The sequence below is a fragment of the Eriocheir sinensis genome, chromosome 66, assembly GCF_024679095.1.
Source record: "Eriocheir sinensis breed Jianghai 21 chromosome 66, ASM2467909v1, whole genome shotgun sequence".
NCBI classification, from domain to species: Eukaryota; Metazoa; Arthropoda; class Malacostraca; order Decapoda; family Varunidae; genus Eriocheir; species Eriocheir sinensis.
In genome coordinates, this window is record NC_066574.1 from 7,695,876 (window position 1) to 7,723,024 (window position 27,149).

The 27,149-nt window shown below is 44.7% G+C and overlaps 2 protein-coding genes and 1 long non-coding RNA gene across 3 annotated transcripts in view; 2 read left to right on the forward strand and 1 right to left on the reverse strand.

Moving 5' to 3' along the window:
• On the forward strand, positions 1–15,143 carry LOC126987822 (WSCD family member AGAP003962-like). The gene is made up of 8 exons (XM_050845220.1): positions 1–128; positions 1,452–1,524; positions 3,475–3,617; positions 6,434–6,439; positions 6,694–6,817; positions 7,238–7,329; positions 8,266–8,616; positions 15,001–15,143. The coding sequence occupies exons 1-7, from the start codon at positions 5–7 to the stop codon at positions 8,613–8,615; spliced, it is 912 nt and encodes a 303-aa protein (XP_050701177.1). The 5' UTR covers positions 1–4; the 3' UTR covers position 8,616; positions 15,001–15,143.
• The window catches only part of LOC126987821 (polypeptide N-acetylgalactosaminyltransferase 14-like), a 23,423-nt gene continuing 8,270 nt past the window's right edge, over positions 11,997–27,149 (reverse strand). The window contains exons 6-13 of the mRNA XM_050845219.1: positions 26,778–26,865; positions 24,425–24,509; positions 23,316–23,416; positions 22,646–22,772; positions 21,396–21,488; positions 18,259–18,430; positions 14,979–15,236; positions 11,997–13,240 (exon numbers count right to left, since the gene is read on the reverse strand). Of these exons, the coding sequence (XP_050701176.1) occupies positions 13,082–13,240; positions 14,979–15,236; positions 18,259–18,430; positions 21,396–21,488; positions 22,646–22,772; positions 23,316–23,416; positions 24,425–24,509; positions 26,778–26,865 (1,083 nt within the window). The 3' untranslated portion in view covers positions 11,997–13,081. The remainder of the gene's footprint in view (positions 13,241–14,978; positions 15,237–18,258; positions 18,431–21,395; positions 21,489–22,645; positions 22,773–23,315; positions 23,417–24,424; positions 24,510–26,777; positions 26,866–27,149) is intronic.
• LOC126987824 (uncharacterized) overlaps positions 23,464–27,149 on the forward strand; it is a 22,600-nt gene continuing 18,914 nt past the window's right edge. Inside the window, exon 1 of the long non-coding RNA XR_007741233.1 lies at positions 23,464–23,510. This is a non-coding gene — a long non-coding RNA (uncharacterized LOC126987824). The remainder of the gene's footprint in view (positions 23,511–27,149) is intronic.

Here is a 27,149-nt window from a genome sequence, read left to right on the forward strand (position 1 = left end):
AGGGATGAAGAAGAGGCAGAGCGTGCGGGCGGTGGTGGTGGTGTTGGTGCCGATGGCGGTGCTGATGGTGGTGATGATGGTGGTGATATCTCCACCTCCATTGCCTTCCATTGTGGCGCGCCTTGATGGTAGGGTCTGTGGGGAGTGGGAGGAGGGGGAAGGGGGTTAAGGGGGTGGGGGGTGACGTTCTCTCTAAAACATGTAAGAGATTCAAGTAAGTCATGTGTTAATTCTTTAGTACGATTTTTTTGTTTCGTTTTTATCTTCATTCCTTATCTTTCCTTTATCAATTGTATCTTTCAAGCTGTATGTCTGTCCTGTTACTTAATCCTCTCAATTCTTTCTTCTTTTTATTTGTTTTTCCTTGAGCTATTATAAATAAATATGTATGTTCATTTTTCTTTAGTACGTTATCATCATCATCGTCATCTTCTACTGTTCCCCTGCTAACAAAACCCTTTCCCAACGTCCTCCACTTCTCTGGTGTTAGTGTACTAAAGAAACACTCATTAAAACAACACACACAACACATTTGACACACATTTGGCACACACATTTGACAAGGCTTTCGTTGAGGTTTGGGGCATTTCCAGGGGTAGTTTCATGACCCTGGTGGTAGTTTGACCCTTCCTCTGTACCATTTTTAATCTATCCGGTAAATGTTATAATTTCATCTTTCCACCCGGTCCTTTGTCTGCCATTCTGTTACTTTGATTGCTCATTTGTTATCTGTTCTATACGCCTTATATATTTAACCTACCCCATTCCATTTTTTCCCCCCGTTCTCTACTCGAATTCATGATGGTCACTTCCGGTCTCCATGTTATACCCAATATTTTTCTCTGTTCCTCTTTTTCCGCTTCGTCACTTTCTTTCTTAACCTTTTGTGCGGCGCCATTTTTGTGAGTAAAATGAAAATGAAAATAAAATACATAATGAATGAAAATGAAAATACAGAATAGATTGACTGCACACCTTTCCTTTCAGGGGGTGTCGGGTTGCAAGTCACGGTATTGTTATGTTTACCAAGAGCACTCCATCCCATTCTTATTTTCCCTCTGATTTTCTTTTTCGTGAACTGGGTCGGCACTTTATAATTACCCGTCCGAGTTGTGTGTGTATCGTTCAACCCTCCCAAGTGTTCGTTTCCCAGTCTGTATCTGTTCTGCCATGTGGTGGGTGACTTGAATATTACCTCTCATTTCCTCACATTAATCTTCAGATCTCGCATCAACCCAAATGGAGAGCAGTCGGTTCTCATGAGTGTATTATTAGGTTCACGGCACAGAAGAAGGGTCAAACTACCATCAGGGTCATAAAACTACCCCTGGAAATGCTCAAAACTCCTAAGAAAGCCTTGTCTAATATGTGAGTCTGAGGCGGCGCAATGTTTATGAAGATGACCTCAAATCTCGTCCGTCACCCATCACTCTGTCCTCTCTCCTCTGCAGCTCTGTCCTCCGCGGCGCCGGTGGTGAGTGGCGGTGTGGTGAAGCTGTGGCCCGGGGATGACAACTGCTCCTGGTGAGTACTGTGGTTGAGTGGACTGTGGATGGATGGATGGATGAATAGATGAATGCTTTGCTGTTGTCTGTCTGTTTCTGTGATTAGGTGTGATGGATGACTGAATATGTGAAGGGTTTTGTGTGTTGATGTGTTTGTTTCTGTGTGTGGCTGTTTTTAATATGTGTGTGTGTGTGTGTGTGTGTGTGTGTGTGTGTGTGTGTGTGTGTGTGTCAAGGTGTGTTTCTTTGGTTATATAGAAGTGTAGGGCGTGTTTTGCATATAGTTGTTCTTACATTTGTTTGTTTGTTTTGCTTCCTTGGCTGGTTCTCTCCCCTTTCCTTCGTTTTTTTTTTTGTTTTTTTTTTGTTTTACAGCAGGAGACAGTGCAAGGGCGTAAAAAAAAAACAATGAAAAACAAAATCCGCTACTTACTCTTTCAATCTAACTTCCATTCTTCCTCTATTCTTTTCGACGTCATTTTTTGTCCTTTCATATTCTCTTTAATATCTTTCAAACTTACTTCCTATGCCTCTTTCGTCTTTCATGCTTCTTTTTGTTTCTTTTATTTCATTTCTCTCCTTTTATCTTTCTCTTTATTCCTTCCATCCTTTTTTTTCATTCCTTATTCCTTACTTTTTTTTTTCTTTTCTTCTTCCTTCATCTGTATTTCCTCCTGCCTACGACTTGAACTCTGTCACGAGGAGGGTATCAGGACACCTCTCCTCCCGAAACTGACCTCTCTTTCGGCCACTCCTCTAACTCTTTATAGGAGCAGTGAGTAGCGGGCTTTTTTTTTTTCACATTTGTTACCTTTGTTATGCCCTTGAGCTGACTCCCCTGCTGTAAAAAAAAAAAAAAAAGCTTCAATCCTGATAATGTTTTGCTTTATTCCTTTACCTCTCGTCATGTCCATGTTTATGTTCCTATATTTTTTTTCGTTTCATGCTTCAATCCTAATTATATCTTGCTTTATTTCCTTACCGCTCTCTCTCTCTTCGTGTCTATGTTTGTGTTCCAATATGTGCGTAGTGCTTTATCACAGTGTACATATGTGTGCCTCCAGTAACTCCCAGTCATCAGTCATGCACATTAGGTTAATATGCTCATAATCAGCTTATTCATCAGCCGTGACATGTGTGCACGATGCAGGATCAGTAATTAATTAATGGCTGTGGGACAAATTATGTGGGATTATAATTAAATGTCATATGATTTACGTGTGACAATAAATTCTGCTTTCCCGGGTGTTATTATATATTTGTTTGTCACTATGGATTTTTTTTTTTCAATCATTTCTAACGTATCTGAGCATATATACCTGTTTTGTCTTTCTATCTATCCATCTTTCTATCTACTTTCATAAATACATATATACTTATCTGTCTACATACATAAATATCTAAATGCTTCATCTATCTATCTACCTATCTATCATCCAGCAATCTACATATATATCCATCTATCTACATACATAAATATCGGAGTACTACATCTATCTACCTATCTATCATCCATCAGTCTACATATATATCCATTTATTTACATACATAAATATCGGAATACTTTATTTATGTATCTACCTATCTATCACCCATCAATCTACATATCTATCTATCTATCTATCTATCTGTATATATGTATGCGGTGCTTTCGTTGTCTTGAACGATCTCAACTGTATGTATATGGTCTTATGTATGTATGTATGTATGTATTTATGGTGATACCTCTTCTTTTAGTGGTAGTGACTCTCAGGTCGATATTCCCACATCAACAATTCCCAAAGGCAGAAAAGGAGATCAGTCGAGAGTTCTTCTTAGGTTTATTATACAGAAGAATGACCAAACTACCATCAGGGTCATAAAACTACCCGGAGAAATGCCCAAAACTCCTACGAAGACCATATGTGTGCTTGGGCGCCGGAATGTTTAGGAATATGACTCTTGGTGACGCTGATGGTGGTGGTTCCAGGGCTGAGGTGCGCTTCGGCGAGGGTCTGGCCGGCTCGTGGCTCCTGTCCTTCCCTCGCTCCGGCAACACCTGGACGCGCTACCTCCTGCAGGCCGCGACGGGGCTGTTCACTTCCTCCGTCTACAACTCCTACAGGCTGCGTGGTTGGAGAGAGAGAGAGAGAGAGAGAGAGAGAGAGAGAGAGAGAGAGAGAGAGAGAGAGAGAGAGAGAGAGAGAGAGAGAGAGAGAGAGAGAGAGAGAGAGAGAGAGAGAGAGAGAGAGAGAAACGACAGACACAAATAGACTATGTAACGACCCTTCAAGGCGTACGCTGTCACCCCTCCTTTTGGTGACGTAACATCTAACAGACAGATAGTCACAGATTTAGACAGACGGACAGACAGAAACAGACGGTTGTGTAGATAAAGAGTAAGTGATATGCAGATGAAGAGAAACACACCTGAATGAGAGGGCGTGGCGGGCGTCAGCACAACGCCCACGCCGACCGCCAATTACCAGCCCGGGAGCGTCAGGGAAGTAGTAGGGCGGCAGGAACACGTCAGCGGCTTGCGGGGTCACGCGGTCTTCGCTATTTTGCGGGGCTGAAAGGCCGACCCGTGATGGGAACCTAAGGAAATCTTCGTCATGTGTCGGGAGCAGCTGCCGGCGGTGGCTGACGTGGACGTGGGAGTCTCCTTGGTGTGTGTAGGCTCGGAGGCCCTCTTTCCGGAAGACTCACCGCCCCCTCCCCCCCCCCCCCACACACACACCTTATCTGCACTATCTCGGACAGTTCTAAACAGTACAGATTAGGCGTGGGGGACCTAAATCATTGGTCTTATAAGATGTGCTCGCCTTATTCCACGCACCTGTCTAATTATTACTCGTATCAAGGAGAAAAATAGCTTGAATATTAAGTTGTCACGGCTATTCGTCAACAAGATCATTTAATTATTACTCGTATCAAGGAGAAAAATAACTTTAATATTAAGTTGTCACGGCTATTCGTCAACAAGATCATTTAATTATTACTCGTATCAAGGAGAAAAATAGCTTGAATATTAAGTTGTCACGGCTATTCGTCAACAAGATCATTTAATTATTACTCGTATCAAGGAGAAAAATAACTTTAATATTAAGTTGTCACGGCTATTCGTCAACAAGATCATTTAATTATTACTCGTATCAAGGAGAAAAAGCTTGAATATTGTTGTTGTCACGGCTATTCGTCAACAAGATCATTTAATTATTACTCGTATCAAGGAGAAAAATAACTTTAATATTAAGTTGTCTCGGCTATTCGTCAACAAGATCATTTATGTAAAACACATTCCAACACTATTCCCTGGGGCTTACACTTATATCTATAATAACTTCGCCTCCAATATGAGTATAAGAAATTCAACGATTCGATCCAAAGATTAAACACCGGAGTTCCACGTTTTGGATAACTCGGTATTTTAATAACGCTGTCAGATTTAGTGGAAGCGGCGTTGTGCGGCCTCTCTTTTTTTAATGTTTGTATTTGTATGCCCTTTGCTGCCTCTTTACTATGGAAGAAAAGACCGGTTTGCACAAGTTGTGGTCGTATGAGGCACACTACCGTTGTAAATATTAAAGTTCCACCTCTGTATCGTCAGTTTTAGGTCCAGATATACCCTTCACGCTGCTCCCCCACGGCACAGCATCATTGCAAACTAATTCTACCCTTTAGCCCGGCCGCAGCGGGGGGCGGCGAGGGGTCAGGTGGCCTGGGGCGCCGCGTCCGCCACAGGATATTAGTGAGAAGCCGAGTCTTACATCCCCGCCGCCGCGTGGAGAGCGTGTCCGATGAGGGGCCGTCAGGGGGTGTCAGTGGTGCAGCCATGCCCAAACACACAGGCTGATGGAAGCTGCTGGTGGTTGTGGTGATAGTGGTGGTGGTGGAGGGGGGTTGGTGGTGGTGATGATGGGGGTAGTGGTGGTGCTTTGAAAATGACGAGATAAGTATATTTCTGTCTCTCTCTCTCTCTCTCTCTCTCTCTCTCTCTCTCTCTCTCTCTCCTTTTTTCTTCTTTTTTTTCTCTTTTTCCCTTTTTTCTCCTTTTTTCTCGTTTTTTTTTTTTTTTTTTTTTTTCATGTTGGTCTCGTTTCCGTCGTTCGTCCTTCTCCTCCTCCTGCTCCCCCTCCTTCACCGGTACGCATTGATGGTCCTATCTCCCTACGCAGGCACGCTGGCTGGACCCTTCCCCCATTCCCTCCCTCTCTCCCGCCCTGCCTCCCTCCCTGCCGAGTCAAAACATTCAAGGTCATGGGCACGCGAAAAACTTTATTACATAGATGAAGCTGTTGCTGTGGTGTGGGCTGGGAGGCGTTTGTGTGTGTGTGTGTGGGTGGGTGGGTGGGTTGGGGTAGGGGGTTGTTTGTCTGTTCTCTGGTTGATTGTGTGAGGGCATTGACGTGCGCCTTTCCCGTCTAGTTTTGTCTGGTGTCCGTCTTTGTCTCTCTCGTTATTTGTATCTGTTTCGTTGTGGAAATGGTCCAAAGTGTGATGAATTTTATTAGGGTCAGCGTGTGTTGTGGGCGTTCTAGTCTACACTAATGTTAAGTATCTTGACCTTTATTATCAATCAAGACGCCTCAACTCCCGAAATTGACCTTTCTTTCGGCCAGTCCTCTAACTCTTTTTAGGAGCAGTGAGTAGCGGGCTTTTTTTTTAACATTTGCTACCTTTTGTTATGCCCTTGAACTGACTCCTCTGATGTAAAAAATAGAAAAAAAATCATTTCGGTCCCCATAACAAATAATTCCAAAAGCCTCAAAGGAGAGAAATTGGATTCTTATGAGTGTTTTCTAAGTTCGCTGCGCAGAAGTCTTGTCAAACTATCACTGGGCTCATAGAACTACCCATGGCAATACCCAAAACCTCTACGAAAGTCTTACCAAATGTGGTCTGTCTCCTTTCCGTAAAATCCCGTCCTCTCCTGACTACTGGTGAAGGGCTTGGCAGTCTAAAACTCTCTGCCCTTTTTGCCCTTGAGCTGTTTCCTTTGCTGTAAAAAGAAAAAAAATATGTTCTTCTGTTCACGAGTTCACCACAAGAATGATATCAAGTCATCCTACCGTTTTTAGTGAAGGGCGTGGGTGTCTAAATGTTATGTTCATGTGTTCGTTTTTAATATGCCCAAGGACATAAACAAGGAGATACAAATGCTCCCTCTAATGCCTCAACACTGATACCACGCCTTCCTCTGCTGCAGGGTTCCTTGGGGAGGGCGTGGCTGTCTGGCGCGGCTCCACACTCACCACCAAGACGCACTCCCTGCTGCCCCTGTCCCGCCACCCCCACTACCCCGTCGTGGCCATCGTCAGGAGCCCCGCCAAGTGAGTAGTTCAGAACCATGCAGTCATTTCGGTCAGTCAGTCAATTAGTCAGACTTTCCCATCCTGTTCTTCATCTCCTTGTTCTTGTTCTTCTTGTTCTTTTTCTTTTTTTCTTCCGTTTTGTCTTCGTTATCGTCTTCGTCTTCTTCATCTAAATCGCTTTGTCGGTCCTCTTGTTTCTTCCATCCTCTTCTTTCTTCCATACTCTGCCCTCCATCCTCTTGTCTCTCTATCTTTTTCCCACCCGCATTTAGAAAGAGAAAGAGAAGGAGAGATGGAAGTGACTTTTAAGCTCATTCAGACAGTCTAGTTGTTGGACACTCAGGTCGTTACACAGGCGTTTTGTTTACGAAGGTCACGATATTGTGGTGTGGATCATTCTTAATTAACGCCGCTTCGTCTTCCCCCCCGTCCTGCCAGAGCCATCCTGTCCTACTGGCACTACACGCGAAGCCGCTGGGCCCCAGACAGGTTCAGTGCCTCCGATAATCAGGCCACTTACAGCACGCGAGGTGAGAGTGTGAGTGTGAGTGTGAGTAAGAGTGTGAATGTGAGTGAGATAATACCGCAGAATCCCCTTAAGAAATTCGAAAAAAAAAGAAGTCACTCACAAGTCACACACAACCCGCCCTGTTGATGACGTGAAGAGTCCTATAACCTCGCCTTACAAGCAGTCCATTGAAGACGTCACACGCACGCCCTTTGCATCACCTGCCATCACAAGCTTGGACACGCTCCTTCCCATCATCGCTCATCACAAGCCTGAACACGCCCCTTCCCATCATCGCTCATCACAAGCCTACAGACGCCCCTTAATACCCAACTCCTCAGGCTTCCACTAATTTACACTCACATGCTCTTCCTCTTCTTCAGTTTGTCATCAACCTGCTCATCAACGCCATTCCTTCCCCTGCAACCTGTTTTAGCGCATATGAACATCATCCTTTCTCCTTTGCAGTCACTATCCTCCCTTCCCCTCACTACCTCTCTTTCTCTCCCCAGCCTGTTTCATCTCGCATCTCATTTCCTCAACATCCTCCCTTCCCCTCACTACCTCTCTTTCTCTCCCCAGCCTATATTCCTCTCACCATCTTCTCTTTTCCTCAACATTCTCCCTTCTCTTCAGCTTGTCAAATGTCTATGAACGCCCACTCTTCCCCTCAACAGTCTTCCCTTAACTTCCACTTACCATCCTCTCTTCCCTTCAACACCTCCTTTCTCCTAACCAGTCACTGCCCTTCCTTCCCATCATCATCCTCTCCTCCTCAACACCTTTTCTCCTCGTAAACAACTCCCTCCCCTTCATCACTCACCACCCTCCCTTCATCTTTCCAATCTCTTCCCTTCTCTACCTTTCTCTACCCTCTCTTCCTCTCACCTCCTCCCTTCCCCTTACCATCCTCTCTCCCCCTTAACCCCTCCATCCCTTGACCCCTCCATCCCTTCAGGGTTCCACAGGTTCGTGCGGGACAAGCTTGCTAAATGGCGCAGGACCTACATGTTTGCCCTCACCAATGCCACACGCCTCCACCTCCTCCACTACGAGCTGCTGAGGGAGGCGCCGCTGCTGCACCTTCAGGAACTGCTAACCTTTCTCGGGCACGCCACTCCCTCGCCGCGCCGTCAGGCCTGCCTTGAGCGCCATCTGGAGGGCGTGGCTCGCGGCGCTCAGAGGCCAGATCTGCCGTACACCTCTCGAGAGATGAAGGCGCTGCAGGCGGCGGTGAAGGCGGTGGACAGGCTGGCTCGGCGGCGGGGACTTCGCGGCCTTCCAGACTACAGCCGCTACCACAACTAAGGTCAGTGCTGCGTTGTTTTTGTGTTGTTTAGTGATGGTGTTGGTGTGTGGTGATTGCAGTGGTGGTGAAGGTGGTAGCGTTATTGTGTTGTGGTGTGTTTTGTTCCGTCGACTTCTTGTGTGTTGCGTGTTCGTCATCTTTTTGTGTGTTGGGTTGTGTTATGTTGTGATGGAAAGTGAACAGTGGGGTGTGATGGTCATGGTGGAGGCGGTGGTGCTGTGTTGTGTTGTGATGCTGTGTTCCCTCGTCTTCTAATGTGTTGTGTTAGGACGGAGGGTGAATAGTGATGTGTGCTGGGCTGGGGTAGCAGTGGTATACAATTGTCTCACCCTGCACTCCCAAACAATGTAGTCCTCGCTCATTTTAACTTCAAGCATTTTCTCTGACGCCACAAGGAGGAGTTTAACGCGAGACTAAAGGAAAAGTTGATGGTTGTATTGGCGATGGAGGTGGTAGTGCTGTGTTGTGTTCCGTCGTCTTGTATGTTATGTGTTATGGGGTGGAAGACATTGGTGGACTTGGTGGTAGTAGTGGTATTGCAATTTTCTTGTTTTTGTTTTAAGTTAGTTTTGTACTTTCTGTAACTTTATGTCAGACAGCAGTGGAGAATGCTTGAAAAGGCTTTATCTTTCACAGTGGATTAGTGACGGGTGATGACGATAAAGATTGTGTTACGAACATAGCAATGGTATACGAGTGTCTCACCGTGCGCTTCCCAAATAATGTAGTCCCCGTTCATTTTAACATCAAGCATTTTCTCTGACGCCACAAGGGAGGAATTTAACGCCAGACTAAAGGAAAAATTGATAGCTATTCCTTTTACGCTTGCCTTTTCTCCGTCCCATGAACGTGGCTTACTTGCTTCCTTTGGCATTATATCAGTGGGCCAGTGGGCTAGGACCCTCGACTCGCTAGTAAAGGAAGACATAGATGACAAACTAAAGAAAAACTCAGCGGTACAAATTATTCTTACGTTAATTGCCTCCTACCTCTCCCGTTAGCGGAATTCCTTGCTAATCTTTTCCGGCCTGTTGTTACCCTGGACCCTCAGCCTGCGAGTAATGCAAAAATTGGGTGGTACATCGAAGGAAGAAGCCATGATAGTTATTTTTTCTTCAAGATTTATCCCTTAGTATCATTAGAGAGAGAGAGAGAGAGAGAGAGAGAGAGAGAGAGAGAGAGAGAGAGAGAGAGAGAGAGAGAGAGAGAGAGAGAGAGAGAGAGAGAGAGAGAGAGAGAGAGAGAGAGAATTGACACCATTTTAATAATAATAATAATAATAATAATAATAGTAATAATAATAATAAGAAGAAGAAGAAGAAGAAGAAGAAAAGGAAGAAAAAGAAGGAGAATTAGAGAGAGAGAGAGAGAGAGAGAGAGAGAGAGAGAGAGAGAGAGAGAGAGAGAGAGAGAGAGAGAGAGAGAGAGAGAGAGAGAGAGAGAGAGAGAGAGAGAGATAAATGTGCTCTCGTTCTCTATTACCCATTTTATCCTATTTTATTTTGCCTTTTCATCCAAAATATTTTTCTTCTTATTCTTTCTTCTTTACTTCATTGTGGTCGCATTCTTATATTCATTAAGGCCTTGTTCTTTCTTCTGTACTTAAGAGTATGAGAACTTTCAAACTACAATCTCTTCTTCATCTTTATTGGCGATGAAACTCAGTGGTGACATGATGACTTAGGTACACAATTAACAAACTCTCGATGCAGCGGCAGGACGGGACAGGTGACGATGGCAGGTGACAGGTGACAGGGCGAGCGAGAGTGACAACCTTGGATCTGAGTGAGGAGCATTTTTGGACAGTAACAAACGGGGGGGGGAATGATTGCAAGGCTACAGCACAACACAGTGAGATGTCGGTACCCAGAAGAAGTATATCTGACCGACTGCTTTCCTTCCCTCTCCTATCATATTTACAATTCTTGTCTCCATATCTCCACTCGGTATTTGCCTCTGGTTGGGGTCACTATTAATTAACTGTGCTGCTGTTGTCATCCTCTGCTTGTTCTTCTGGATCCCGACAGAGACATTGCGTGGTATTAAGTTGAGGAGCTGAAGGGCTGTTGAAGAGGCGGATATCACAAGCGGCAACAGAAGGAAAAGTAATATATAATGACAACTCTGCGTGGTAACAAGACAATACAATGGATACGATGAATGGACACAATGGAGATGGATGACTGGAAGACTCATATCGGACCACAATGTCGGTAGTCCGGCGGTAGGGATGACTCAGTTTTATGTGGTGATAATTGTATATGAGGGAATTATACCTGTGATAAGAATACCCGAGGAGTGACGAGTGAAGCGGAATGACATAGAGCCGATTTCACAGTCCAACACAGTGTCTTCGTAACAGCCCGCACCAAACTATAGAATCCCATACAATCCAAAACGGTGAGGTCTTCGATGCCACACTAAATACACAAGACTTTTCCTGTATAGTTTCATCAAATTTGTGAACTTGAATATAAACACCAGACACTATACATGGAAATTTCGAAGCTTCTGGTATTGGTTTGGGAGCTTACTAACCCATCATGGGGAACTGTGGAACTGGCCCTTAGTGACTGACGCTCACCGTTGCCAGATTGTCGTACTCAGAGCGTAGTATTTACCGGTTTCTGACGCATAACTCTTGCCAGGAAACATCAGGAATTAACTATTTTAACGATAACTATGAATTTATCTCGTTAGTTGGGCCCAAGAGACAGTTTAGGGGTCGGAAATCTGTAAATATAGGAGACAGAGTACGATATTTTGGCAACGTTGCTGACGCCCGTATCGCAAGCTCTCCTTTTCTTAGTCAATTCTTTGCCTTGAAATCCACTCCAACAACATCAGGCAGCCAGTCCCCGTCCTTATGAGCTCTCTGTGAACCACTTTTAACCCATCCGCTGCGATTGGCACGGATTTGGCCTTCATTGGTAGCCTGGTAACATATACTCCCAGGTGTTTCCCATGTGGTATTGGTATGCTGGATATACCCTGCCAAGATGCATGACTTAACATTTTTCTTCATTGAATTGTAGCAGCCACTTTTTGTTCCATTCCTGTAGCTTGGTGATGTCTTCTGCTGGGAAATCCGCAGTCTTGGGGTTAAGGGTTAATGGCTTCACCCAACACACTACTTTTCCCTGTTAGTAATAGTGTGACATGTTTGGATCTAGAAAAATTAAGATATAACTGAAGTATGTGAAATTTAATTAACGAAAGGTAAAAACAAATCAGATGCTGCCATTTTTTTTTTTTTTTTTTTTTGAGTTGGCAAGACCTTAGAAGTGCTCATTTGTGTTTTTCAGTGACAATAAGAAAATGGGGCGTTGCAACATAGAGTCTATGCTGCAACGCCCCATTTTCTTATTGTCACTGAGGGGAAGGAACACGAAATTTGAGCGGTGATTGCTACTTGAGCGGTGACTGCTACAACCTGACAATCATCTCGTACATAATAAACGTGTGGAGCTTGGAATACGTCCCCGATAACACAATGCACAATGACAGAGTACATGAAGACTGATGACATGAGTAATAACAACAATAACAACAGATTACGTATAGGTAGGCTTGAGGATGACGGCGTGATAACAACATAGTGAAGGATAACACAATAGTACAACCGGTCAAACCCTAAACATGGCTGACGCGTCGGACTTGATAGGGTAGCAGGACATCGCGTTAACTGAGTGACTGTCTCGATGTACGGAGGATGGAAGTGGCGTGTGGATGGCTGGTGAGGTGAAGAGTGAAAGGAATGGAAAGGGAGTGTGGGTTGTGACATTTGATGAGGTGAAAGGGAATAGGGATACAATGGGAACGTGGATGACGACAGACGTAGATAAAGAGTAAAAGAGAGGGAATGGGTGAGTGAGAGGTGGGGGGATGTAGAGGTGACGGGTGAAATGGATGAAATGAGTGAGTGTGACGTGACAGATGTAAAGGTCGATTAGTATGAGAGATGATAAACGAAAGGAAGTTACGAAGGGGGAAAGAGAGAGTTAACGGGCTGTTAGTAGGTACACGAGCATTAGAACAAGATGGATAGGAAGACACTGAGAACAGCACCAGGGATCATTACAGGGTGGAGAGGAAGACAGGGGATGGGGAGAGCAAGGGATGGGCACAAGGTTCATTATACGACTGGGGTAACAGGGGATGATGATAGGGTTTTATTACAGGGTAGGGCATTGAAGGGCCAAGGGTCGTATTACAGGTAGGGCATATGAAGGCGCGGGAGCGGGTTATTTGAAGGGGCAGGGTCACATTACAAAGGGGGGCATATGAAGGGACAGAGGTCACATTACAGTTTAGGGCATTGAAGGGGCAGGGGTTACTTAGGGTAGGGCATTGAAGGGGCAGGGGTTACTTAGGGTAGGGCAATGAAGGGGCAGGGGTTACTTAGGGTTGGGCATTGAAGGGGCAGGGGTTACTTAGGGTAGGGTATATGAAGGGGCAGGGGTTATTACAGGGTAGGAAGGGCCTGCAGCTCCACGGAGAAGTCCCATTGCTGTGAGTAGAGGGCGTCGCGGCAGGGTAGGGCCAAGGCGTCGCGAGCACTGGCAGAGTCGAGGCAGAGGGACGAGGCGACGTGCTGCAGCCGACGCCCCTGCCGCTGCCACCTCTGCCGGGACACACACACACACACACACACACACACACACACACACACACACACACACACACACACTATTAGCATTATTGTTATATTTTTTGTGTTATTTATATTTTCATTTTTTTGTCATCATTTTTCACTTCCTCCTCCTTCTCTTCTTCCCTCCTCCTCCTCTTTATTATCATCATCATCATCATCATCTTAGCCTTCAATCTATTACAGACACGTCCCACACTTATCATTCTTATATAATCTTTACCTTTACAGCCCCTAGACCGTGTTATCAACTACCTCCCTTTCCCATATTGACCTGTCATTCACCTGAGCTCCGTCGGCGTCCATTCCTTACCCTCGCTGTTTACCTGTCTCCGTTCCCTCCCCAAACGACTTCCTGCTCTATCTATATTTCCGTTAGGCCGGCATTATAAGACCTTTCGCTTCTCGCATCAACTTTTTCTAAAGGTCAAAGAGGGGGTCAATCGGGTTCTTGTGAGTGTTTATTTAGGCTCATGCTACTGAGGAAGGGTCAAACTATCATAAGGGTCATAAAACTACCCCTGGAAATGCCCTCAAGTTATACGAAATCCTTGTCAATCATGTGAACTTGGGCGGCGAAGTGTTTTAAAATACGACCCTTTGACTAACATTGCCAGACTGTCGTACTCAGCCTCCTATGTTTGCCGATTTCCGACCCCAAAACTGCCTCCTCGACCCCAATAACTGCCTTCATATATAGTTATCGTTGAGATGGTTAATTATTGGTGCTTTTGGGCAATAGCTATGACTCAGAAACCGGTAAATACGAGGCTCTGAGTACGATAATCTGGCAACGGTGCAAGCTTAGACCCTTCCTCCTACCTCCCGTTTTCCTACATTGCATTTTGCCTCGTCTTCTCACATTCTAACCCCCCCTCCCCCCCACACACACACATCTTCTTATCTTCTACCATTCCTCTTTTTTTTCTCTCTTTCCTCCAGCTTCCCTTTCATCATATCATAACTCCTGTCTCCTGCCCCCCACCCCCCCCCACCTCCCCGACTCTACCTCCCCCCCATTGTCCTCTGCCTTTCTTCTACTCTTTTCTTCCTCCTTCTGCCTCCTGCTCCTCCTTACGTCCTTTATTCTCTACTTTTATCCAGCTTTTTCCTCTTCCGTTCAATTTCCTTCACTCATTACTGTAACCTCATGCCTCTCCTCTCTTCAACCTCCCTGGACCTCTACCTTCCCCCTGCTCTCTTTCTCTTTCCTCCAGTTTCTCTCCATGCCTCCTACTCTCTTCCTTTTTCCTCCAGTTTCCCTCCATGCCTCCTGCTCTCTTTCTCTTTCCTCCAGTTTCCCTCCATGCCTCCTGCTCTCTTTCTCTTTCCTCCAGTTTCCCTCCATGCCTCCTACTCTCTTCCTTTTTCCTCCAGTTTCCCTCCATGCTTCCTGCCTCCACTCACATGTTTCCTCCTCACCCATCCTGCTCTCTCTCCTTCCTCAGTTCGACTCCCTCCAAGCTCCAAACCCTCAGAGTCAGCGTTGCCAAAATATCGTACTCAGCGCATTCCATTTTTGTAGTTTCTGACCGACAACCATCGCAAAAACGAACGAAACCCATAAATATTAAACAGTTTTAACGCTAACTTTAACTTTCTATCGTTATTTGTGTGGTTACGACAGTCTTGGAGTCTAAAAATGATAAATGCAATGTTCAAAGTACGACAATTTGGCAACGCTGCCCTCAGTCTTCACCTCCCGACTCACCTGTTTTGGTCCCGCCGCGCAGGGCTGCAGGAAGACTCGAGTGTCGGGGCTCAGCAAGGCGAGACACCGCTCCCCCTGCGTCACCGCCCCCTCCTGCGTCAGCCCCCAACGCTGCGTCAACGCCTCGCTTGACGCACACTCCCGCACCGTCACCACCGTCCCCATCGCCTGCCCCGTCGCCGCCGCCGCCGCCGCTACCTCCCCTCCCGAGCTTTGGTGCGCCTGACCCTCCACCTGATGAGGCCTCTTCTGCGCCTTCTGCAACGAGGTGAGTGAGTGTTAGCGGATAGTTACGTAACGTGGTCATTTCCTCCTTCATCTGTATTTCCTCCTGCCTACGACGTGAAATCTTTCAAGAGGAAGGTATCGGGACACCTCTCCTCCCGTAATTGACCCCCATTTCGGCCACCACCTCGGATTCTTTACAGGAGCAGCGAGTAGCGGGCTTTTTTTTATTATTGTTTCCTTTTTGTGTGCCCTTGAGCTGTCTCCTTTGCTGTAAAAAAAAAAAAAAAATCTGTGTCTTTTATCTGTCTGTCTTTTATTTGCGAGTAGCGGGCTTTTTTTTTATCATTTTTTCATTTTTTGTTTTGCCTTTTGCTGTCTCCTTTGCTGTAAAAAAAAAAAAAAAATCTGTGTCTTTTATCTGTCTGTCTTTTATTTGCGAGTAGCGGGCTTTTTTTTATTATTGTTTCCTTTTTGTGTGCCCTTGTGCTGTCTCCTTTGCTGTAAAAAAAAAAAAAATCTGTGTCTTTTATCTGTGTCTTTTATCTGTCTGTCTTTTATTTGCGAGTAGCGGGCTTTTTTTTATTATTGTTTCCTTTTTTTTGTGTGCCCTTGAGCTGTCTCCTTTGCTGTAAAAAAAATCTCTCTTTTATCTGTGTCTTTTATCTGTCTGTCTTTTATTTGCGAGTAGCGGGCTTTTTTTTTATTATTGTTTCCTTTTTTGTGTGTGCCCTTGAGCTGTCTCCTTTGTTGTATAAAAAAAAAATCTGTCTTTTTTCTGTGTCTTTTATCTGTCTGTCTTTTATTTGCGAGTAGCGGGCTTTTTTTATTATTGTTTCCTTTTTTTGTGTGCCCTTGTGCTGTCTCCTTTGCTGTAAAAAAAATCTGTCTTTTATCTGTGTCTTTTATCTGTCTGTCTTTTATTTGCGAGTAGCGGGCTTTTTTTTTTATCATTGTTTCCTTTTTTGTGTGCCCTTGAGCTGTCTCCTTTGTTGTATAAAAAAAAAATCTGTCTTTTTTCTGTGTCTTTTATCTGTCTGTCTTTTATTTGCGAGTAGCGGGCTTTTTTTTTTATCATTGTTTCCTTTTTTGTGTGCCCTTGAGCTGTCTCCTTTGTTGTAAAAAAAAAAAAAATCTGTCTTTTATCTGTGTCTTTTATCTGTCTGTCATTACCTATCTTCCCATTTGAATCATCCTATTGTATGCGTGGCTTTACCTGTGTGTGTGTGTGTGTGTGTGTGTGTGTGTGTGTGTGTGTGTGTGTGTGTGTTGTGAATATAAGTTTCCAGTTTTTAGTAAGACATTTCAGTTACGGCCTTGCATATTAGTGATCAATAAGCAGTAATTGTGGACAGTGATCATGGAGCGACTACGTGAATACTTAACTAGTCTCACGGTCTCTCAAAACCCTCCACCTATCCATTTTGCCACAGTGAAGGTGAACGCAATATATAAAAAAACAAAAGACGACTGCATACCCCAGAAACTTCACCACTGCCCTAACCATTAACCTAAAAACAAACAACATTTCTCTTTTCTATTTCATACTCCCAAAAAGTAATAAAGCAACAAACTCAACAGTGCAACGCAGCGAAGTTAGTTGGGTCATACCGCTTAAAAAAAGGGGAGGGCAGGGGCTTCGATCTCTTTCAGACTCGCCTCAACACCCCGCAACACACCGCCAGTCTCACTCACTCACAGGGTTTGATTCCGCTTCAGGGAACTCTGGAGTGGAACTTTTTGACGCGCGGCGCGACTGTTAGGCGGTAAAGATTCTGTGCCTCGAGGGAGATTGAGTGTGAAGCGACGATCAGAAAGAGGAGGAGGAGGAAGAGGAGGAGGAGGAGGAGGAGGATCAATGAGCGGCAAGACGAAGCAATAAAGTCAGGGCGAGGTGTACAGAGAGAGAGAGAGAGAGAGAGAGAGAGAGAGAGAGAGAGAGAGAGAGAGAGAGAGAGATATGAATCGAGTCAGCCTGAAACGGAGAAGAACGAGAAGGAGAGGAAGAAGGAAGAGAGAAACCAGAACCAATACGAAGGAGGAGGAGGAGGAGAAGAAAAGGAAGGAAGAGGAGAAGGAAGGTGGAGAGGGTAAAGAAGAGAAGGAAAGAGAAGAAGAAAGAAGCGGAGGAGAAGGAGGAGGGAGAGGATAAAGGAGAAGATAAAACAGAGAAAAAGGAAAAGAAGATGGGGAAGGGTAAAGGAGAAGAGAAAAGAGAGAACAAGGTAAAGAAGGAAGAGGAGGAGGAGGGTAAAGGAGAAGAGAAAGAGAGAGAGAGAAGGAGAAGGGGGCATGATTAGTGACGTCATCTTGCACGGCGCGGGGTTTGATGGTTCGCCCCGTGCTCCAGTCGCTTCGTTTCACTGCTTCGCTCATAACACTAATGGCCTGCACACCCTTAAGTCTCCCATTTCTTTTATCAATACACTCTCCGTGAATTAATTGCATTCATCCTCCTAATAACCCTTCACTCTGGGGGATGAGACTTTGAAGGGAGGAAAAGAACGGGATGGTGAATGTAATCGGACCGCTCTTAGTGAGAACATGAGATTAGAGTTGCTTGGGGTACATCGATGCTAAGGGTGAAAACGAGGATAGACATTGGCGTTAGTTTCGTTTCATGTAGGTAAATAGATGAGCGAATATGTAAATAGATAAGTCAGGGATCAAAAACTTCTAATTATTTCCTATATGCAAGAGAAACGAAATCAAAATGCACTCCTGTCACGGAAACGAACCAAGAAAAAAGAGCATCAATCCCTCCGCGCCATAAACTAGTCCCCTCTGAGTCATACTTCCCGCAGTGAGTACCCAGGGTTCTTCCGGCAAAATTTCACATTATCTTTTGTCTCCCAACTCTGCCTCATCCTATCAAGCATCACCACCCCGTTCATTTCCCTATCCATGTCTCGACTCGCGTCCCTTTAATGTCAGTCCCTCTAGCAAGCCTCCAGATGCCCCCTACTCCCAAAGCCGTCTATCGTTCTACCCAGAGTTCCACGCCCCCAGTGAACCCAAAGTCTACCATTCCACCCACCGTCCTCCACCTCCCTACCTTGTATCCGCGGGTCGGCTCGGGGCCCTGAAGACACAAGTTGCGCTGCCGGAGTTGCCCGTAAGCGAGGTCGTGTTTGGATGGCGCCCCCAGGTCGGGGTAGACGTGTTTGAGGTACCACCCGAAGCCCCGGCACCCCAGCTTGTCCCGCAGTGCTCGCCGGCCGCCCACGCTGAGGAGGAGGGGAGGTGAGATTTCGGGCGAGAGGAGTTTTTACCTATAGATATACACCTTCTCTCATGCATACATACATATATACATTCATGCACACATACTCACATAGATTTGCACTGATAAAAGCCTGTTCAAACGCATGCATATATCTGTTTACATGACTACTACTATTACTACTACTACTACTTCTACTTCTGGGGATACAAATAACATCAGTCAATGAATCTACCTATCCAAATTGATACTCTTGTTCACGTGTACCTAAGAACTTCGCTACAAAGGTATACTCGGAGAGCGTAGGACGATAGGAGACTGAAATAAACTTATAGTGATGGAAAGAGGAGAGTGTGTCGAGAGTATTGGTTTGTACATTGCAACTACTTCAGTATTTGACACGACTGGGGAATGTTTATTATTATGTGTGGGTACAGGTAGAGTGAGGGAGAAATAGATAGATAGATAGATAGATAGAGAGTGGCTTTTCATCTATTCACACACACACACACACACACACACACACACACACACACACACACACACACACACACACACACGTATGCACGACTAGAGGGTTTGTAAAGAACTTGAGAGAAATACTAAAGCAAGAACTTGGTACACGGCTTAATGTACTGTGTGTGTGTGTGTGTGTGTGTGTGTGTGTGTGTGTGTGTGTGTGTGTGTGTGTACTCTCTCTTACTGTTTGTTATCATCCTCTCGAAGACTTTCAAGTTATGGGATTAATGCGTAGGGCCGAGAAGGTTGCTGCGAAGACGTTAGGGACGGGAAAGGAAAGGAATGGAAAGGAAAAGAAGGGACGGGAAAGGAAAGGAAGGTTAGGGAAAGGAAAGGAAGGTTAGGGAAAGGAAAAGAAGGGAAGGAAAGGAAAAGAATGGAAAGGAAAAGAAAGAAGAAAAGAAAAGGAAAGGAAAGAAGAGAAAGGGAGAAGGGAAGAACGGGGAGGGAATGAAGAGTAATCGAAGGGAAGGTAAAGGAAAAGAAGAAAAGGAAAAATGAGAGAAGGGAACGGAAGGAAAAGAAAAGAAATTAGGGAAGGCAAGGCGCGGAAAGAAAGGGAATGGAAAGGAAAGGAAGGGAAAAGAAAACAAGAGGAGAGGAAAGGAAGGAATGGAAAGAAAAGGTCAGGAAAGGAATGGAAAAGGATGAAGGAAAAAGAAGGGAAGAAAAAGGAAAGGGATGTGAAAGAGCACACACACACACACACACACACACACACACACACAAACACACAGGTTACGAAAACTTAAAACCTACAATTTTATGAGTTCGGCGCCGGGAAACGGGAAAATGCTCCTAAAAATGAAACCTGATGAAACTTTTGAAAGAGAGGCGAAACAAGACGAAGAAAAAGGAAAAGAAAAAAAAAATATATATAACTACAGGCCAATTATTATATACCTTGCAAGAGAGATATCAGAAGTTGCCTAATTTAGCGCACACGACAGCTTGAGAGAGAGAGAGAGAGAGAGAGAGAGAGAGAGAGAGAGAGAGAGAGAGAGAGAGAGAGAGAGAGAAGAGAGAAGAGAAAAAGAGATAGAAGAGAGAGAGAGAGAGAGAGAGAGAGAGAGAGAGAGAGAGAGAGAGAGAGAGAGAGAGAGAGAGAGAGACTTGCAATATAAACTTAGTAATGAAAGACCAGTTTTATATTAATAGTAGTGTGTTGGGTGTTGGATAATATTATCTATCTATCTATCTATATGTCTATCATATATATTTGTTCATTTATCTAAGTGTGTAGGATAATATTATCTATCTATCTATCTATCTATCTATCTATATATGTTCATTTATCTAAGTATTCCTCGCTTTATTTTATTCATTTAATCACGTTTTCTTCTGTCCCCTGTTTATCCTTTCCTTTCTCACCCTATTTAAATTCCTCCTCTTTTCTTTTAGTGTCTACCATCTTTTATTTTCTTTTTCTTTCTTTACGGTTAGGGAGAATGGTTAATGGAGTGACTAAACAAAAAAGAATAAATTTAATGTCCGCGAGGCGCTGTTCTGTTAAAAAAAATAGTTCTTCCCCGAAATGAGAGGGGAGAGAGAGGGGAAGAGGGAGAGAGGTGGAAGAGGGAGAGAGAGGAGAGAAAAGGTGGAAGAGGGAGAGAGAGGAGAGAAAAGGTGGAAGAGGGAGAGAGAGAAAAGGTGGAAGAGGGAGAGAGAGAAAAGGTGGAAGAGGGAGAGAGAGGAGAGAAAAGGTGGAAGAGGGAGAGAGAAGAGAAAGATGGGAAGAGGGAAAAAGGAGAGAAAGAGGGGAAGAGAGAGAAGGGAGAGAGAGGGGAAATGAAGAAGGGAGAGAAACGGAGGGGAAAAGGGGAGAGAGGAGAGAAAAAGGGGAAGAGGGAGGAAGGAGAGAGGGGAAAAAGGGAGAAGGAAAAGAGAGGGGAAAGGGAAGAGGGGAGAGAAAGAGAAGGAAAAGGAAGAAGGGAGAGGAGAGAACGAGAAGGGAGAGAAAAAGTGGGGAAAAGGGAGAGAAAGAGAGAGAAGGGCACATTGTTACTTTTATTTATTTTTTTATTTTTTTATTATTCTTGAACTTCTTATTTTGGTGTCTAAAGTTAACCTGGTTTGTTTAATTAAGGCGCTAAACTGTTCAAAGTGTGTTATTATTTTAAGATTGTACTGTTTATCTGTTTAAGGTTAAGCCGGAGTATATGTTCAAGGGCGTAAGTGATTTAATTAGGAGAGACTGTGGAGAATTATATCAGGGCAAGTGAACCAGAATCTTCTAATGTCTTGAAATCATGCATATCATTAAATAGAAAAAAATAACCTACCCCCTTCCCCCTCCCCTCATACACACACACACAATCACCATCAACATCATCACAATCATCATCTAGCCTTTTCATTGTCACTCCTCTCGCACAGATCACTATAAATTTCAGGTCATACAAAGTTACAGTGATATGTGCATTGTTAGGCCAAGCGGACGGGACACTGACTCGCCATATGGTTGTTGCAGGGCGCTGGGTCTCGTCTCGTAGAAGTAGTGAGAGAATTCGTCCAGCCACACTTCGGCTACGCGTCTGGAGTTCCTGTGAATAGATAGATAGATAGAAAAATAGATAGATAGATTGACTGACTGACTGACTGAGAGATGGATAGAGAGAATTGCTTATTTTTCTCCTTGCACTTCATTTCTTTTTTTGTTTATGTAAGTTTTTCCATATTTTAGTTTATTTTTTGTAGTTTTTTTTTAATTTCTGTCCTCTGTATTTTTTTCCTTTTCCTGTCATTCATTCATTTATTTTTCCTTTTTCACTTTCATTTCGTCTTCATCTGTCAAATTCACTCTTCCTCTTTCTTGCTTCATCCTTACTCATTTATTTTATCTTTATCATTTTCCTTCCTTCCTAGTTTATTTTTTCTTCCCTGTAAATTTTCTTCCTTTTCCTTCATCTCCATCTTCGACCTTTTCTGTGTTTCCCTTTTCCTGATTTGCCTTTCAGTTCCCCGAGTCATTAGCGTTAGTTATTTTCCTCTTCTTTTTTTTCTTCTCCTCCGTCATTTCTCTCATTCGTTCAGTCATTCATATCTTCTTCCACCCTCCCCTTCCTACATTCTTCCTTTCTCCGTCTTCCACTTTTGTTCCATTTCATTCGCCTACCTTCCTTTTTCCGTCTCCATCTCTCATCTTCCCTCCTTTGCTTATCTCTTTTTCCTTCTTCTCTGTTTTCCTGTTTCCTCCTTCAGTCTCTTTCCTTTCAAGATCTTATCATTTTTTTCTTTATATCTCTTTCCTTTTCATTTTATTTATCTTTCTCTCCCTCTTCCCCTCTTCATTGTCGTTCATTCGGTTTTGTCTCCTTCCTTTCTATCACTAATTTTATCAATCTATCTTCCTCTTATCTCAGTCTCATTATCACTCATTTCTTTCCTATGTCTACCTTCACCTTTCCCTTCCCTTCCTTTCCTTTCCTTTCCTTTCCTTCCTTCCTTCCTCTCCTTTCCTTTCCTTCCTTTCTTCCTTCCTTCCCTTCCTTCCTTCCTTCCTTTCCTTCCTTCCTTCCCTTCCCTTCCCTTCCTTCCCTTCCCTTCCCTTCAATCACTATTTCCCTCTTCCTGTTACCTCCGTCTCTCTACCACTCTTCGCTCCCTCCAGTTTACTTTCTTGTGTCCCTTCCCTTCCCTTACCTGTCTCCGCACCTACCCTCCGCCCCCCCCCCCACCCTCTCCTACCCCCGGCGCTCACCTGAGGTATGTGTTCGCGTTGCCGTCGGGGAAGGTGTAAGGGTGTCGGCGGCGGAAAACGTGGCCCACTCGACTGCAGGGCGCTACCTCCACCACGCCCCCGCACTGCCACGCCTTCAGGGACATCTCTGTGGCGGTGGTGGTGGGAGGAGAGGGGAGAGTAGTAGTAGTAGTAGTAGTAGTAGTAGTAGTAGTAGTAGTAGTAGCAAAGGTCTTATGAATGGTTAGGTTAGGTTAGGTTAGAATAGCTTTAAGTTGGGTTAAATTAGGTTAAGTTAGATTAGGTTTATAAGATCTTTGGTGGTAGTTGTAATAGTAGTAGTAGTAGTATAAGCAGTAGTAGTAGTAGTAGTAGTAGTAGTAGTAGTAGTAGTAGTAGTAGTAGTAGTAGTAGCAAAGATCTTATGAATGGTTAGGTTAGGTTAGGTTTGAATAGCTTTAAGTTGGGTTAAGTTAGATTAGGTTTATAAGATCTTTGGTGGTAGTTGTAGTAGTAGTAGTAGTAGTAGTAGTATAAGTAGTAGTAGTAGTAGTAGTAGTAGTCGTTCGTAACCATAGTACTATCATCACTATTATCACAGTCATCCACTATACTACTTTTTTTCCTCCTCCTCCTCCTCATCCACTTCATCTTCCTCCTCCTCCTCATCCATCTCTCGAAGCAAACTTACCAAGGTGCTCCGACCCCCACACCTCCAGGCTGGGGTCACATTTGCCAAGCTCCTCCCACCACTGCGGGCGATGAGGAAGAGGCCGCCCGACGACTGGAGACCTGAGGAAGAAGAAGAAGAAGAAGAAGAAGAAGAAGAAGAAAATGAGAAAAGGAGGAGTACAATGCATAAGGTCAAGACAACATTCAAAAGCAGGTCAGTCAAAGGATTTGCAGGTCAGTCAAAGGGATTTACTGCTAGATATGATTGTGTTATCTCCTTCACTCCTGGCTCTTAACACGGTAGCTGCGGGGATCATGTATCTTAAAGACCCCTCTAAGCAAATTAATGAGAAAAAAACATCACTCACGCAAACCATTTCATAATATATAGTATCAACGCATTTGTGATCAGTTTACGCATCATCTATTTTGGGGTTTATATCATGGTAAAAATTTGGCCCATAGCTGGTACACGGTAAAGCCACAAATTTGGCCCGTCGCTGCTACCGGGTTAAGACTACACTCGCGTCTTCCCTTGATCGGTTGCTACAGGATCCAAAGAGCAGTATATACTCTTTTGATCCTGGGTTGCTATGTCTCCTTGTATTGCCTCGTGCGGTGGGTCTTCAGGAGTATACTCGTTGTGTCGCTCATTGAGGTGGCAGTATACAAGGCTGCCTCCCTCGACCGTCTTAGGATTTCCCATAAAGACATCCTTAACGACCTCATCTCTGGCCTTCATTGGGTATGGGATAAACTGTCTGTCTGGTTGTGCTGCTCCGCATGGGGATGGGGAGGAAGGACAGAGAAGGTTAGAAGCAGTGGGATGAGAGGTAGTTGAAGGAAGGCTTTTGAGACCATTTGCGTTATTCCTCACTCTTGCTCTCGAGACTGTTCTTGTTCTTCTTGTTCTCTAGTTCTTAAGGAGGATCAAGAGGACATCTCCCATTCCACTGTTAACTGACTTTCCTTTCCTTTCTTTCTCCTTTTCCTCAACGCCCTTCCACCCCCTTCCTCCCTTCAACTACCTCCCATCCCACTACTTCTAGCCGCCTCTGTTTCCCTTCCCCACCCACTACCCGTCCTTCCTCCCCACCCCTACCCATTTTACCTGTTGTCCCCTCTCACCTGTACACGGAGGTCGGGTCACTCCTCGCCCCCGCCTCCTCCTCCGTCAGCGGCACCCAGCGGAAGTGCAGCCCCCAGTCGAACCCTGAGTGTGTGTGATGGAAGGGGAAGGAAGGGGAGGTGATGTCATTAGTACCTTGGTTATGAAGTCGACTCTTACCTTACCTACCTGGTCTGTACCTGCCTCAAGATTCAATTACCTCGTTTTACCTGACTCATCTTTCCTCATCTTATGTCTTCCTTAACATTACCTCACATTATACTCTTTTACCTAATTTAAATGAACTTGACCTCACCTTCTCTTGCCTCATCTTACCTCGCCTCACCACCGGGGGCCTCGTGATGCAGTGGTTAGCACACTCGGCTCACAATCGAGAGAGCCCTGGTTCGATTCCCGGGCGGAGTGGAAAAATTTGGGCGGCTTTTCCGATACCCAGCAGTGAATGGGTACCAGGTATTAATCGGGGGTTGTGTCCCGTCTCCTGGGGCCTGTTCCCTTCTCCTATAATTCCTTCCCCCTCCTGTTTCTCTCCGGCATATGACCACAGATGTTGCGCCGACTAAACGAAACTTTCCAACTTTTTTTCGCCTCGACACCTCACCGCACCTTGCTTCACCTGGCTTGTCCGTCTCTCGTTTTGGTATACAGTTATTCGCATTTTACCTAATTTACACTAACCCAACTTCACCTTATCTTGCCCTACCCTACCTCAGCTTACCTTACCCTACTTTACCTTACCTTAGCTAACCTCACCCTTGCTTCACCTGGCTCGTCTCTCGTCTAAGTAATTCACGAGCTAGTTTGTCATCCCCAGCAAATACCCTTCCGATTATAGCAAGGCTCATCATGGTCGCTCTCTGGGTACTGATGGGACCTTCATACCCCCCACCCCACCCCCTTCCCTTGTCAGCGGAGAATGGTGCCATGGATCGTAAATTCCTGTGCGTTTACGTTTATTAAGTGCAGAAGGATAGAGGATAAAAAAAGTATGTCCCCAACGTCATAAAATGTGAGAGAGAATGGGTTTGAGGATTTCATGGATCTGAGATGATGAAGATTAATGCTTCCTTCACTTAATTCGGCCTTTGTTTCTGTGTTTCATTGTGCGGTATTCGTCTGTACTTTCACCGTTACGAGAGAGAGAGAGAGAGAGAGAGAGAGAGAGAGAGAGAGAGAGAGAGAGAGAGAGAGAGAGAGAGAGAGAGAGAGAGAGAGAGAGAGAGAGAGAGAGAGAGAGAGAGAGAGAGAGAGAGAGAGAGAGAGAGAGAGAGAGAGATTACATAGATTTACATAGAAAATCAGACCACACAGACCTCACGTCGATTCTACCTTAATTAGATGTTGCCATTAAGTTGTAATAAATCTCTGAGAGAGAGAGAGAGAGAGAGAGAGAGAGAGAGAGAGAGAGAGAGAGAGAGAGAGAGAGAGAGAGAGAGAGAGAGAGAGAGAGAGAGAGAGAGAGAGAGAGAGAGAGAGAGAGTTAGAAATCTATGTCTCATCGCTGTTTAAGGTTTATAAGATAGACGTAACTCAGTGTATATCAAAAGCTCTGTATTGTTTTGTAAGTATAGGCATTTATTTTTTCTCTCTTTCTCTGCCCAGCCACCCGCACCGCAGCACAGCACTTGACAACACACACACACACACACACACACACACACACACACACACACACACACACACACACACACACACACACACACCCCATTACAGAGTTAGTGAGCCGTGTATATATATATCTCGCTTTTGAACCCGATTATTAAAGATGGAGAGAGAGAGAGAGAGAGAGAGAGAGAGAGAGAGAGAGAGAGAGAGAGAGAGAGAGAGAGAGAGAGAGAGAGAGAGAGAGAGAGAGAGAGAGAGAGAGAGAGAGAGAGAGAGAGAGAGAGAGAGAGAGAGAGAGAGCACGCCAGCCTCCCAAGAAGCAATGATTTCGTTATGCCGAGTTAATGAAATTGTTGTTCCCGGTTGATGAAAGCGACGACGAGGAGAGTTTTGTGTTGCTGAATGTGTGTGTGTGTGTGTGTGTGTGTGTGTGTGTGTGTGTGTGTGTGTGTGTGTGTGTGTGTGTGTGTGTGAGAAGGAAAATTTATCACCTTAGAAGGAAGAATATCTGTTAGACTTTTCAGCACATACATACATATATACATACATACATACATACATACATTACATACATACATACATAACTACATGCGTACATTCATACCTACAAACCTGCCTAAATACATACACCTCCCCTTACGTACACGAACACACACCATCCTACACCCATATATACAAACATCCATCCATCCATTCATCTATTTCTACATACAAACACATTTATGAGAGAAGACACAGCTCACCCACCTCCCTTTAGCACCGATCCTGAAGCCCGGTACTCGAAGGTGTCCTGGTCTATCACGTCTATTACGGGGCACACGAGGCTGCGAGGGTTCTGTTGGGGGAAAGGAGCGGCGGTGAAGGGATCTATAAGGGCATTCGAAAGCGACCCGGGGATGTGTAAGGGGCGAGGTACTGATAGAAGGGACATGAAGGAGGATTTTAGAAGGGTAGCTTATGGATGATTTTATAGGCATAGTGAGAGGATGAGACAAAAGATGGAATTTGGACGCTGGAATGTAACCCGGTATGTGAAGGAGGTGAAGGGACATGAAGGAGGATTTTAGAAGGGTAGCTTATGGATGATTTTATAGGCATAGAGAGAGGATGAGACAAAAG

Coding starts and splice junctions, on each gene's coding strand:
- LOC126987822 (XM_050845220.1), top strand. CDS start 5: ATGAAGAAGAGGCAGAGCGTGCGGGCGGTGGTGGTGGTGTTGGTGCCG. Junction 6,818..7,237: donor ATCGTCAGGAGCCCCGCCAA/GTGAGTAGTTCA, acceptor CCGTCCTGCCAG/AGCCATCCTGTCCTACTGGC. Junction 7,330..8,265: donor GGCCACTTACAGCACGCGAG/GTGAGAGTGTGA, acceptor CCATCCCTTCAG/GGTTCCACAGGTTCGTGCGG.